This window comes from Pelodiscus sinensis, chromosome 1 (genome assembly GCF_052426305.1).
Source record: "Pelodiscus sinensis isolate ZL-2025 chromosome 1, ASM5242630v1, whole genome shotgun sequence".
NCBI lineage: Eukaryota > Metazoa > Chordata > Testudines > Trionychidae > Pelodiscus > Pelodiscus sinensis.
Window position 1 is genome coordinate 15,869,735 of NC_143052.1, and position 14,902 is coordinate 15,884,636.

The 14,902-nt window shown below is 42.9% G+C and overlaps 1 protein-coding gene across 4 annotated transcripts in view; it reads right to left on the reverse strand.

Moving 5' to 3' along the window:
• Positions 1-14,902, reverse strand: part of BEND7 (BEN domain containing 7) — a 69,543-nt gene that overhangs the window by 38,803 nt on the left and 15,838 nt on the right. For all 4 annotated transcript variants that reach the window (XR_012903142.2, XM_089778360.1, XM_014570483.4 and 1 more), the window contains 2 exons: positions 7,729-7,851; positions 2,175-2,440 (listed from right to left, as the gene is read on the reverse strand). Coding sequence is in view for 3 of the 4 variants with exons in the window: in XM_089778360.1 (XP_089634486.1) it covers positions 2,175-2,440; positions 7,729-7,851 (389 nt within the window). In the remaining variant the exon portion in view is untranslated. The remainder of the gene's footprint in view (positions 1-2,174; positions 2,441-7,728; positions 7,852-14,902) is intronic.

Below are 14,902 nucleotides of genomic sequence, written 5' to 3' on the forward strand. Positions count from 1 at the left end.
CTGCAAACGGCACTGAGAGGGAAGGGAGAGAAAAGAGGCGGGAGGAGGAGTGGCAGGAGTAGAATAGGAGTGAGAAGAGTGGGGGTGTGGCCTAGAGGAAGGAGTTGGAGTGGGGTTGGGGTCTTGGGCTGAGCAGGGGTTGAGCACACCCTAAAAAATCAGAAGCTATCTTGGAGGTCTGCAAAAAAATGTTATATCAAAATACAGGTTCTTGGGTTGCTAAAGTTTGAGAACCACTAATCTACAAGGAATTGCCCCCAGAATGAATCACCACAAAACTAGAGTGAATGAAATGAAACCACGAAACTGTGAATGACATTCTACTGTATGCACAAAGCTTCCTAAAAATTGGAAATCCAGCCTAAAAATCAAGCCACAAACATAGTATTCTTAGAAATGTAAATTGTACATTTGAGGCAGAAGTTACCCAATATCTACTATCACTGCGAACATTTTTAACCACAATACAACAGAAGAACCTTGAAAAGCATTAAACTAGTTACTATATATCATTACACACACGCTCTTGCATGACACTGTAATCTAATTAGTGGTGTAGCTTGCATCTATATAACTGAATTATCATGACTGCTCTTTTTTATGATTAGTTTGCACTTCTAGAAAGGTACAACATTATCTACAGGATTCTTTTCATTTACACTCATTGATACAAAACGTAATTATGTTCCTCTAGCTCACTGTACTTAGGAAATTGGAAACTGTCTTCTCAAAATTAAAAATATATTAAAGAAATTAATGATCAGCTTTCATCAGTGAACTTTTCAAACACAACCTATCTGATCATTAAACAAAGCCAATCTACCATCCTATGGTCACCACACAGACACTTCATTAATCAAAATATACACATTATCTGAAAGAGACAATGCCACCTGCAACCTTCCAATGCTCCAGTCACATATTCTAATTAGGGATGTAATAGTGTAGTTGGTTAAACAATTTACCCACTTGGGTTGTTTTTCCTTAACCTCAAACAGAGTGACCTCCTGGCTGTTAGTGACCTTTTTTAAAAACGTTGTGAAATTGTTTCTAGTCATCGGTTGGGAATGTGTTGTCTGGAATGACCACCTCATCAGGAGAGGGCGATGACTTGTCTGTTGGTGAGGCATCTTGTGGTTCATGGTCCGGCTTGTCAGTGACCTGTCCCTCTTAGATAACTGGGCTATATAGACTAAACACAATCCCCCAACACCAGTAAAAATGTTAGCAGGCTGGCCAGCAGCCTGGCTCAGTCCTGGCTTGCGACAGGTCCAGGACCTTCTCCCGCTGTGGCTCTGAATTTAAAGTGTATTAGGAGCTGGGCAGGCATGCAGTCCGGCTCAGTTCTGGTTTGCATCGGGTCCGGAAGCTCAGACAGGGGGCGACAGGCAGCTGGTCCACGAGTGGAGCTGGTTTTTAAACTGGCTCCCCTTGCGGACCAGCTGTTGCCTCTGATATAGAGGTAGCAGCGTGGAGTGGCAGGAGCTCGAGAGCGAGGCTAGAGCGCACTGGCTGCCACCCCCGCCCCCAGGTACTATGACTAGTCAAGTAACCGATAAGAATTAATGAGGTTACTTGACTATTCAATTAACCGATATTTAACATCCTTAATTCTAATAGCTGCTCCTTCTAATCCTGAAACTGGATCTGTCAGGGAAACCGCCTACACTCCTAGAGAGTCCCACTGACTTCACCTAGATACCACAGGGATGAAAGTTTAATATCCCAAAGTTGCAAAGACTTGCATACATACTTAAACTTTATTCATGTGAGCAGCCCCACAGAAGCCAGGAGAATTACTCAAGTGTGTAAAAGTGAATAAATAAGTCTTTTCAGGATCAAGGCTTAGATGTAAGCCTAATAATTACATTAGTCAAGACAGACTAGGGTTCTGAATTCCTTACATAGATCCTTTCAGGGGCTCCCAGACTTATTTGGGTCCTGGATAGCATGGCAGATGGGGAAGCAAGTTTATTTTGTAGGGTTAAGCAGAAATTTTGATGCCTACAAAGCACCTGCAGAGTGGTTTCTATGGGCCAGAGAAAAAGAATGTAAGGCCTTGGCAGCAGCACTTTCCTGACTCCAATATAGCCTAAAATAGACTTCAACATTGACCCCAAGCTACAGTTCTATAAGATTCTCTGGCATTGTATGCAACTGAAATATTAACTTACATCTGAGGAAGAGGATTCAAGAATGATGCCAAATCCTGAAACAGGGGTCTCCGGCTTTATAGTATGTTCAGCTGCTTGCAGGCTGGCTCTTTCAGAGTTTACTGACAACTTCTTTTCATTCTCTACAGTATTGGGTTTCTTATTCACTGTAATAGGCTCAAGAGTCTTTTGGGGCATTTTTTTCTTTTTATTTCTCTTCCTTGGTATTGTTGATTTCTGTGCACAGATCAGAGGAATCAGAGGCTGCTGTCTGTTTTGAGTGCCAACTGAAGGGGAAAAAAAGCTGTGAATATATTTACAGAAACATGTACACAACTGCAGTTTAAACTAAGTTATTGCATTTACCTATATTCATTCTCTGGCTAAGCAGCACTATTTACAAGACAGTTTGTGCAAATGAAACATTTTCTCGGGTTTGCATAATTAATACTTACTTTTAAAAAAGAGTCGAACAATTATTATAGTTGTGTTAAATTGTATATCCTGTCACATTATCAAGGATCCTATGATTTTTAGCATCTTTTATTGATGGAAATAAGAAAACTTCATGTGCATTTGCAATCATGCTCTTTTCTGAAGAAAACTGGCTCAAAGAGTACGTTGAAAGAACTATTTTAATCAAGAATCAGTAAAAAATATTTAACAATTTAATTTTTATATTCTGGAAAACAATTACTAGAACTTTATACAGTTGGCTCTGTTTGAAACCCAATGACTCTTATTTCTTGCATATATCAATATTTTACATTTATACAGCATTTTTCAGGAACACGTGAATACTTTATAAATTAAGGCTCCTGCAAACAGATCTGCAAGGACTGACTCTGCAGATGCAAAGGAACATCCACATGGATCAAATTGCAGAATCAGGACTAAAATAATCAGTATCAAGCAGCTTAGGGCTTGTCTACACTTGAAACACTACAGCAGCACTTCAGCTGCACTTCAGTGTATACACCAATGGGAGACAGTCTCCCATCTCATAGACTTTCATGCCCAAAGGCAGGAGTAGGGAACCTTTTTTTGGGTTGAGAAGAAGTGACTCTCAGAAAGATCAATTGGGAGCCACACAAAGTGAAAAGCCTCCCACAAAAGCCCTCAATGACCTGGTCCCCAAGTGAGAAAAAATACACTCTTCACAGATGTTACCCCTAACTGAGGAGTAGGAAGAAGAGACAGTCCCCTTACTCCCCAGACCAAAGGGAAGCACCAAGGTTCAGTATTTACTAGGGCTGGATTAGCTTTTCTGGGGATCTGGGGTAGAAGATTGGATGGGGCCCCCACTAGGCCTTGGGGTGGGGCCAAAAGTGAGGGGTTCAGTGTGCAGAAGGAGGCTGCCAGGGAGCAGGCTGGAGGTAGGAGTTCAGGGTCTTCATGGGAGGAAAGGTGTGGGAGCAGATTGGGGTGGGGGTGGGGATGCGGGGTCTGGAAGGTAGGGAGGGTGGAGTGGGCTAGAGGTGCGGGGTCTGGATGGGAAAGGGCAGGGGACAGGAGCACCTACTTGGCAAAGCTCCAGGAGTGGGGTGGGGGGGCACAAGTGGCTCCATGTGGGTCTGCACACTGAAGGAAAGCACTCCCTGCAGGTACCACCCACCAGTGCTTCCACTGGCCAAGATTCCCAGCCAACGGGAGCGATAGAGGGCAATGCACGCAGAGAGTAGTTCCCTGCAGCGTGAAGAGCCACTTCCTCCCCTTGCCAGGCAGAGCCTGCAGGGTTTGCTTTGATCAGGCTTGCAAGACTCTGGCCCCACCCCGCAGTGCCATTGACAGTGCCTCCCCCCGCATGGCTGGCTGGTTTATGCCTATGCCGGGGTTAGGTGGGGGTCCTAAGCCTTGCAGGTTCAATCAAGGAAAGTTGCAGGCTGAAGGTTCCTCACTCCTGCCCTAAGGAACCACTGTGATAATCCTACATATCACAGGGCACTGAATCTCTCCCATCCTCCCATGAAATAGACCTATAATCTCTGGCTGGCTTTCTGAAGACTTCAAACAACAATTTAAAGACATCAAGTTACAGAGAATCTATTAATTACTCTAGCTCAAATCAACAAGTTGACCCATGTCATATACTGCAGAGAAAGCAATCCCATCCCCCACCAGAGTTTCTGCTAACCTGATCTGGGAGAAAAATCCTTCCTGACCCCAAATATGGCAATCAGTTTGACCCTGAGTATGTGCTCAAGATCTACCAGCCAGACAACCGAGAGAGAATTCCCTGCAGTAACTCAAAGCTCTTTCCAGCTAATGTCCCATCTTCAGCCACTGGAGACACTTACAGTTGGGACAGATGCCACTGTAAGCAATCTTAACATAATTTCTCATCTCCTCCATAGATGTATTAAGCTCAATCTGGAAAGTTTCAGTAAGGTTTCCCACCCCATCCCAGCCCCCATTGCTCCTTCGGAAGGCCAAGTACTTCACTTCTCTGATGGTTAGAAACCATAGTCTAATTTCAAGCCTAAACTGGTTGATTATCAGTTTATAACCACTTGTTTTGGGGTCTGCATTGGCCCTTACTGGGAACAACAATTCTCCCTCGCTGGTGTTTACTCCTCTGATGTCTTTATAGAAAATAATCATATCTCCTGTCAGTGTAGGTAATCCACCTCCCTAAGGGCTTGTAACTAGGTTGACAGAAAAATTCTTCCATGTATCTAGTATTATCTACACTGGGGGTTAGATTAGCTTAACTACCTCACTTAAGGGTGTGGATTTTTGACTCTCCAGAGTGACATAGCTGGGTCAATGTAACTATTTAATGTAGAACAGACCTTATTTTTTGTCCACGTGCAACTGAAAGCCCCATTCAAAATGCTATAGCTTCTAGCTAACAGCAAACTGCCATCCTCTGCAAAGGTTTCTTAATAGGAACCCCATTGTAAAGTGACAGTTAATTAATGGATTTTTGAGAGGTTTCTGGCAAGAATTACGAGTGCTGCAATTTGTACTTTAATTTAAATAGTAACGTTCTTAACTACCAAAATAAATCATCATGTTTTCGTGTCCATGTTTGTATTTTAGGTGCTAATTCATATATATATATATATATATATATATATATATTTATATATATATATATAAAACAAGAATGCCAAACAAGCTATTCTGTTGCAAGTACTCTTTATTACATATCACAAACTAAAAACGATTCCCCACACCTTTTCATCAAGAGGTCTATTATGCACAAATTTACTTACATTACAGTTACACAGCATGGAAAGAGAAATACTCCTATTATCCTGGATTTAAGCTTTTATTCCTGAAGGTCTAGTCCCACATTTTTATCCCGATTAAGGATTTTAAATATCGAATAATTGACTATTTAATTAGTCGATAGGGTGCTTCCACCTTTGAAGTGTAGCAACAATCCTAGGACTGTTGCTACACTTCAAAGGTGAAAGTGCTACATGGAGCCCGGGGTCAGCTGGGGACTCTCCCGCTGACCCCAGGCTCCGTTGCCGCTTTGAAACACTGCGAGGAGCCTGGCACCAGGCTCCCCGCATCATTTCAAAGTGGCAGTGCTGCATGGAGCCCGGAGTTAGTGGGGGAGTCCCCAGCTGATCCCAGGCTCTGTGTGGCACTGCTGCTTTGAAACACCCGCATGCAGCTGGAGATGCCCTAGCTGGCTCTGGGTTGCATGCAGCGTTTCAAAGCGGCAGCGCACGTGGAGCCCAGGGTCTGGCCTCAGGCTCCACGCGATGCTGCTCCTTTGAAGTACCACTTCCTCTCCCCCCCTTGCTGCCTCTTTCTGATAGAGGCAGCAAGAGGCAGCAAGGTGGGGAAGCAACTAGTCAACTAGCCTGTCGACTATCCGATAAGCATTTGCATTCGGATAGTCGACTAGTCATTCACATCCCTAATCCTCATATCATCCTTACTCATGCAAATAATCAAACTGAAGTCCATGCAACTACTTTTAAAGGATTTCTCACCTGCATAAAAGTTAGAGGACCCTCACTCTTCTTTGAAACCCAAATATCTTTACTCAAGCTACTTGACATTACAGTAATTGTCTCATCTATCATTAGCTCATATTAACATTATTTCAGGTATCATACTATGCCTATGCATCGCTTTCATTGTCCTTTCAACTTCCATCATATTTCAATTAAAAGAATTTTCCCCTAGGTCTGTTGGCTGTCATAGTTCAGATGACTGCACCTATGTATCCCTGTCATAGTTCATCAAAGGTGCTCACTTTCAAACTTATGACTTCCCAGTTGTCAACTCTTGTAGGCGAAGACCTGCATTTCTCCCTATCCTGACAGGGGTATTTCCATGCTGCAGTTTCCTGTCTACATTGTGAATTATCGAGCATGACTGATAGCTTAAATAGGCCTCTTTTGCCTATTTTTCAGAGACTATGAACAGCATAACTTCTCCAAGGTGGTGATCCTCTGTTTAAATAACCACTCTCTATCATGCAGCGTGAGGATGTGAACCAGGATCTGCCACACCCCAGGTGAATACCCCAACCAAAAGTTGGAAGGGAGCAACTGCTCCTCCTCCTTTCCCCCTTGTTCCCGGGCCATGTTATGTGGAATTACATGGCTGTCTAACATTCTCACAAGCAATAACTCTGGTTGCCAAAGAGGGGTTCCCATTAGTGGATTACAAGCAGAGACAGAAGCCTTCTTGCAGCTGAGATTATGCACGTATCACCATGAGAGAGGCATGGTTTAGGACACACTTCTCTGGTTGGCATCTCCCCACTTAGCACTTTGGCTTTTGTGAATTGCAGTCTAAGGTGCCTATATCTCCCCATTTGTTGTACAGAGAGTCTAGATCAGTGTTTCTTAAATTTTTAAGACCGAGAAACACGAAACAATAATTTATTTTTTATGAGGAACACCAAGGAGTTTGGGTTTTGAATTGTTGATCTCCACAGCACACTGGAGTGCCGCAGAACAGTTTAAGAAACACTGGTCTAGATGCCTAACTTGGGCTTTGTGGAGCACATTGCTGTTCTAGTGATTTTCTAGTTATCTAACAGTTAGGCACTGTGGCACTTAGCATACCAATAGCTACGTTTCTTTGTGGATCCAGGCCTTAGCAGTTTTCAAATATCTGAAAGGGTGTCACCAGGAGGAGGAAGAAAAATTGTTCTCCTTGGCCTCTGATGGTAGGACAAGAAACAATGGGCTTAAACTGCAGCAAGGGAGGTTTAGCTTAGACATTAGGAAAAACTTTAAGGTGGTTAAACAGTGGAATAAATTGTCTAGGGAGGTTGCTGAATCTCCATCACTGGAGATATTTAAGAGCAGGCTGGATAGACATCTAACTGGGATGATCTAGACAGTGCTTGATCCTGCCATGAGAGCAGGGGTCTAGACTTGATGATTTCTTGAAGTCCCTTCCAGTTCTAGTGTTCTATGATTGTTAGGTTCCTAAGTCTCTTATCGAGCTAAGTCACCTAGGCGCTTATGAAAATTGGCCCTGAGGAGTAGGGAATTGAACCCAGGACCATTCTTTGTTGTGAAAGCAATCTAAAAACATCCTGATGAAAGGTATCACACACAGATTAAAGGTATATGAGAGTGAGAGATCACGGTACCTGCTTGAATCTGCATTAACTTCCTCATAGTCTTCAGCTCTTGGAGAATGGCCTGCAAAGTGGACTGGCAATTACAAGTACAACAGTTTGGTCCAACTGATGAATTGACCCCTGGAATTTCTCCTGGAGGAGGAATGAAATAAAACAATGATACAGTCAACAGAACTGGACAGGATTTTAAGCTAGCAATGGGTGCTATCGTGAAGTTGGACCCAAGGAAAGCACAGCCAATAATTACCATAACATTCATTTTTTTGGGAGAAAGGGGCCATTTATCCTGTTATGTAGTGGTAGAAATGTAGCCGTGTTAGTCTGGTGCAGCTGAAACAAAAAGCAGGAATGTGTAGCACTTTAAAGACTAACAAGATGGTTTAATAGGTGATGAGCTTTCGTGGGCCAGACCCACTTCCTCAGATCAAATAGATCCACTATTTGATCTGAGGAAGTGGGTCTGGCCCACGAAAGCTCATCACCTATTAAACCATCTTGTTAGTCTTTAAAGTGCTACACATTCCTGTTTATCCTGTTATGCTTATATACTTGGGGAGGGACATGATGTTATTAGGGTTGGTGAGCACTGCACAAAAGTGTGAACACAATGCACTCTCACAGCAGGGCTCTCTATTGCCAGGCTTGTTCATCTCAGATAACAAGAGCTCCACATCTCATTATAAACATGCTCACTTTATCACGCACAAAAAAACCAAAAAACCATCTCCTAGAACAGCCCCACAAAGAATGGGTAGCCACCTGTGTAATAAAGGTGTATATTAAGCATTAAATAAGAGCCTAACAATTCTAAAATTGCTTGAATGCTATACATGTTGCTTTAGAACATGAATAATTGAAAATGAAAATCAGATCCTATGGTTACAGAAATTGCAGATGGGAAAAAACCATCAGCAAGAAAACCTACATAATCTGCTCCATCCTTCTGCCAATAGAGGTTTATTTCCTACAGTATGTTTTCTAATGCTGTGTCCCTGAAGACAGTGTTCCCACAAGTCTGCTGGGGAGATTATTCAACAATCCAATAGACTGGTTTGGGCCACAATTTCTTACTGATGTTTCAGCTTAATTTTTCTGTTCTTAATTTCATTCATTTACTTCTAGTTCTAGCTCCTTGTAAAAACCTTAGCTCTGCCTCAGTCTCCAGACCATTTTCATCTTCACATACTTTCAGGTCTTGAAATGGATGGATGTATCTTTTGCTGAAGAATCTAAAGTTTTTGTTATAAAAATTAAGCTTCTAGCATTTAAAGCTGCAAATAAAACTTATAAAATACAAACAGAATGTCAACAGCAGCAAAGATATCAGTCCGAACTTGTAAACATAAAGAAACTGACCTCATTTCAATAATCATTAACACTGAAGACTAACGATGATTATTTAAAATGGTATTTTTCTGTTTAGCAAAGCACAAGAGGTATGATAATATTATGAAGATCTGAACAACCTAATACAAGTCATCTCATTTGTGTGTCACAGGAGTGTGATAGGGATGTTAAATTGTGTTTAATCAACTAGTCAATAAGTGGGGGAAACTGTGGCTCTGCCTTTTAAATGTATTAAGAAGTGGCTGGCTCTTAATGTATTTAAAAGGTTGAAGCACAGCGGGGAGGGAGGGGGAATGAGCTGTCCAGACTCGCTCTTGGTCTCCCCCCCCCGCCACTCAACCCCCACTTCTGCTTTTTAAGCTTCAGGGGGTAGCTGAGTTAAGGATAAACTTAAAAAAACAACAAATAGTCTGGTTGCACTTTATAGACTAACAAAACATGTAGATGGTGGTATGAGCAGGGCTCACTGGGCCGCGGCGAGCCCTGCTAGCCAGCCGTGCTGTCCGGCGTTCCATGCATGCGCAGATTGTTCTGCGCATGCGCAGATCACCCAAACCCGGCTCTTCCAGGATGTAATCTACTCGCCACGGGCGAATAGATTACATAGATTGTTGAGCCCTGGGTATGAGCTTTCATGAGCACAGCCCACTTCTTCAGATGACCGGAGTTTTGAATTTAGAATGTGCAGACCCAAAATAAATAGGGGAGAAGGGAAAAATGGAAGGGGGTGGGAAACAAGAAGCAGAGGGTATGAAAATATCAAAGGGAAAACCAAATAGGCAGAACAGGTCATCTATAAGCACCTAAAGATTGGATAGTTAAAAGAAGCAGAGAAGGATCATAGGATAGCAATTGGAGAGGAAGGGTACTAACACAAGAATCCACACAGACAAAGAGCTGTTGGCACCTTCATTGAATGTTAGGTTGATAATGTCCCAGCCATCCATTATCTCGATTGAGGAGGCCATCAGTGTGAGAACTGAATTTGTGGATGAATTGTAATTCCAATGCCTCTCTGTGTATTTGGCTTGTGACAAGACAGACACTAGGAGATGTTTTGAAGAGTGATTAGGTAGACTGAAGTGTTCCCCAACAGGTTTCTGTATGTTCCCTTTACATATATCTGATTTGTGTCCATTGACTGCTGGCTCTTAATACATTTAAGAAGCAGAGGTGTGGTGCCTAGGACTAGAGGCGAGTCAGGATTTAGCTTACGCCCAGTCCCCCACTACACCTCTGCCTCCACTGCCCACTGTAGAAACAGTGCTGGGGAAAACCAGCTTTGAAACAAGTTCCCCCAGCACCGGTTCTTGTCCCCCCCCCCCCCTTTGCCGACTAGTCGACTTATGTTTATTGCATAATCAACTAGTCACTTACACTAGGAAATCCCTAGTGTGCGAACCTTGGGTGAGTACCACTGTTTATTTTTTCTCCAACCTGACTAGGGGTATGTCTACACTACCACCCTAGTTCGAACGAGGGTGGTTAATGTAGGCAACCGGAGTTGCAAATGAAGCCCGGGATTTGAATTTCCCGGGCTTCATTTGCATATTGCAGGGCGCCGCCATTTTTAAATGTCCGCTAGTTCGGACTCCGTGCCCGCGGCTACACGCGGCATGAACTAGGTAGTTCGGATTAGGCTTCCTATTCCGAACTACCGTTACTCCTCGTGGAATGAGGGAGACGGGGAGCAAAGCCTTGGAGCACGCGGCGCGCCTGGACTGTCCCGCTGCCCGCGTGCTCTGCGGCTTTGCTCCGCGTCTCCCAGGTCAGCAGACCAGGGAGACGGAGCAAAGCCGTGGAGGACTTGGGCGGTCCCGCCACCCCCGTCTCCCTGGTCTGCTGGGGAGGGGTGCAGCTAGTGCCCCCCCCAGCAGACCAGACTTTTCTTGCCTGCCCCTGGGGTAGAGCAGCTGGGGGCTGCCGGGTTGGTCCCGCAGCGCTGCTCCGGACCAACCCGGCAGCACCCCAGCTGCTCTGCCCCAGGCGTCCTGATTCAGCCGCTGCTGGTCAGTTTCAGCAGCGGCTGAATCAGGACGCCTGGGGCAGAGCAGCTGGGGTGCTGCTGGATTGCTCCAGTAGCGCCGAGGACCCGCGCTACTGGAGCAACCCAGCAGCACCCACCCCAGCTGCTCTGCCCCAGGCGTCCCCAAGTCAGCCGCTGCTGAAACAGACCAGCGGCTGACTACAGGAATCCCGAGCCAGAGTTGCTCTGCCCCAGGCTTCCTGGAATCAGCCGCTGATCAGTTTCAGCAGCAGCTGACTTGGGGACGCCTGGGTTTCTTAAGTTGAATCTGTATGTAAGTCAGAACTGGAGTCCAGATTCAGCCGCGGTTGAAACTGATCAGTTTCAGCAGCGGCTGACTCCAGTTCCGACTTACATACAGATTCAACTTAAGAACAAACCTACAGTCCCTATCTTGCACGTAACCCGGGGACTGCCTGTACTGGCAAAACTAAACAACAATCTCCCATAAAAAAAATCAAAATAAAGACTGGAAATCAAAGATTACTGAAGAATTGTATTTTCCAGTCTCACACTACTTTGTGTGACACCCCCAAAGAGCAGACTGAAGGAAAAATAAATAGTGATAATTCTCCCAAGAGCCTCCCACTGGTGGTACCAATGTGTGAGGTCACTCACAGTAGACTGGACAGCCTTTCACAATATGATCCTTCCTTTATTTATTTATATATTTTGATTGCCATCAGCAAAGTAATTAAGAATATTACCATTTAAATTTCTCCCCCAGGGAATCTACTATTAATATCATATTGAAATAATGGGAGCATTTCATGTCTGAGACCTATTGTTTCAGGCTTTCTGTTTATTTAGCAAACACAACTGCACCAGTTACACTTGAGTCATGTTTTATGTCTTTGTTTGCAATCCTAAAGATAGCAATTAGGTTTTGGTTAAATGTAAAAAGCAATTTTGAAGACTAGGAAGAAAGTCCCAATTTAAATTAAAAAAAAAAGAAACAATCAAGAAGGGAATTACAGACTTAGCACAAGCCCACCAAGTTTGACCCCTTGCCTAGTCTACACTACACCATTTAGTCAATGTAAATTGCCTTGTGTCTTCCTTGTTGTAGAAGCATCCTCATTTAAACATAGCTCCCACTGATTTAAGTGCCTTTCTACACCAATTCAGTAACACCACTTCCTCAATGGCATAGTGTCAAATTCGATGTAATTAGGTCAATGCAGTGTTGGACTGCATTGCATATGTCAACTGCTACTGGCTTTCAGGAACTGTCTTATAATGCCCCACATTGGCAAAACAATTGACACAAGAGCTCTTAGTCTGGATGCATACCAGTGACACAAGGAGCCAACTAATAACTGCAGTGGCTGTATGCCAACATAAGTTAGGTTGACATAATTTTATAGTATAGATTTAGCTTTAAGGTATTTTGAGGAGAGGAATGGGACTTCATCTTCCCAATTGCTCATAAAGTGCTTAGGCCACGGTTAGAGCTACAAAAACAACACATAAGGAAGATTTTTATTTTTAGTGTTATGGCAAATCACTCAGGGTACATCTACACTTAAATTGTTACAGTGCCACTGCCTCTGTATATCTTCCGGGCTTATTTACATTTGACATGTTACAGCTGCACATCTGAACTGATGCAGCTGAGTGTCAATGTAGACGCTACCTATGACAAAAGGAGGTATTCTCCCATCAACATAGGTAAACCACTTGCCTAAGAAGCACTAGCTAGGTCATCTTAACCTCACTCCCCTCCGTAGACCATGCTTATGTAGCTATGTCTCTCAAGCATGTGGATTTTTCACACTCCCTGAGAGACAGAGCTATGCCTATATAAGTTCCCAGTGTAAACCAGCCCTCTAAGTCCCTGAAGAAACATCCACCAAAACCTTTCACTGGTACTTTAACTTAGATATCAGTAATAAATTAGGTTCAAGGCAGCTTCCAAATGTGTAAGTGCTTGGTATAAAAATTCAGCAGCAACATCACAGCTACCTGCCACCTCCAGCAAGAAAACAGCTGTAATGGGTGTCCACAAAAAGTGAGTTATAATACCAGCAATTAAAACAACAAAAATAAAAGAAACCTCAGTCACCCTCTCTCTGGGCTTCTCCAAGGCATCCTGTCTACTCTAATTCTTTGAACAACAATCTCCTTGGACTGCCCCAGTCTTATTTTCTCGCTTGTACAGCATCAAGCATATTGCAGGGGCGTAGCAAACAAATAACATTTGAAAGAGCAGATATTTCTGATTTACGTATTAGTCTTGAGAATGTAGAAACTTTGACTAAGCAAATACTGCCAGTAAATACCTGTTCCTCTTTCCTGTTACAAATATAATACATTCCTAATGAAGGCACAGAAGCCCCTGACTAAAAACCAAAGGGTCTATTTTCCCATTGAGGCATGTGGGATTTACATTATAATTCCCATTAGTATTGATAGAAATTACCCATGTAAATCTCTGATATGTATTGTAAATGGGAAAAGAGATCACCAGTATTTCAAATCAAAGCAGATTTCTGCCAGCTTCATACATATTCATGAAGAGTTTTTATTTTTCTTCCATCATCTCTCTTCTAATCAGTTACAACAGTGGAGTAAGAAACATCTTGTAGAATGGTCCCAGTCATTGTTCCAAACACTAGCGTTTTCATTTTTAGAGAACAAAAGCAACTTTTTACACTTGCTATAAATCAATTTTTAATTTTAAAAAGAGAGCAGACTTTTTATTTTTATGGAGGAGTCTTTATAGAGCCATCTCCCACCATTCTGGAGGCAAGCCAGCATGTGAATTTGATACTGGCTTGTATGATGGAGGTGACACAAATACATCACCTGATGACTCTCTCTCTCTGCATAATCAGCAAGTATTTTGGGATGGTTCTCCCTAAAAATGGATCTGATGACAGTAAATCATGTTGGTGTAATAACATTACTACACTAACAAATTTATTCTTGAAAAGCACTTGAGTACAATTTATCAAAAACAATTTGTGTGTAACCAAAAAGCAATTAAGATGGTATATTGCTTCCAGATCCTCCAACGAAACAGAGAAATTTACAAAAAAAAATCTCAGAAAGTAATTTTGGCCCAGATTATATAAACACTTTACTTACATGCATGAGCATTTGCAGGACTGGTATGTTAAGCCAGATCTTTGCGGCCAGACAGACTTCCACTAAAAGCAATGGGGCACTAAATGAGCACAGGAATTCGCCCATCCTGGTCAGGATTAGCACTTTAAGGCCTGATCGAAGCAAAGCTCCCACTGGCTTCAGTGTTGCAGGATCTGGTTCTTGCTTTGTAATCATGACCTTGTTATTTCTTTGCTTTAGTTTCAATAATCATTGTACCCTTTCACCTTCTTCTTTCGCTCTTGTCTGTGCTGTCTTCTACACTTGGAACTCCCACCCTATCCCCTTGCACATCCTCCAAATCTCTCCTTAAAAACAAAATCCTGCAAGGCCCACAAACCCTAAGTTGCTATACCTCAAAAATGTACTGCCACACCAACACAAAGATATCCACAAAACCTCAGTTATTATAACACCATTCTTTAGATCTCCCAGTACGTGAGTCCAATAATTGTCTATACAGGGATATAGTCAATCCAAGAAAACTGATGCCTAAGCTTCTGAATGCAGGTCTAGTACAGCACAGGGAGGGAATAACAACAATAATAATTTCTGCATCTGCTACAATGGTGAATATATGTGTGTCCTTACATAAAGACACACAAGAGATACCATTTTATGGCAATTATTAATATCTGTGGGGACAACTGCAATTTAGTTGACACTGGTTTTGGATAGAAGCTCACAATTTTCAGAATTTTA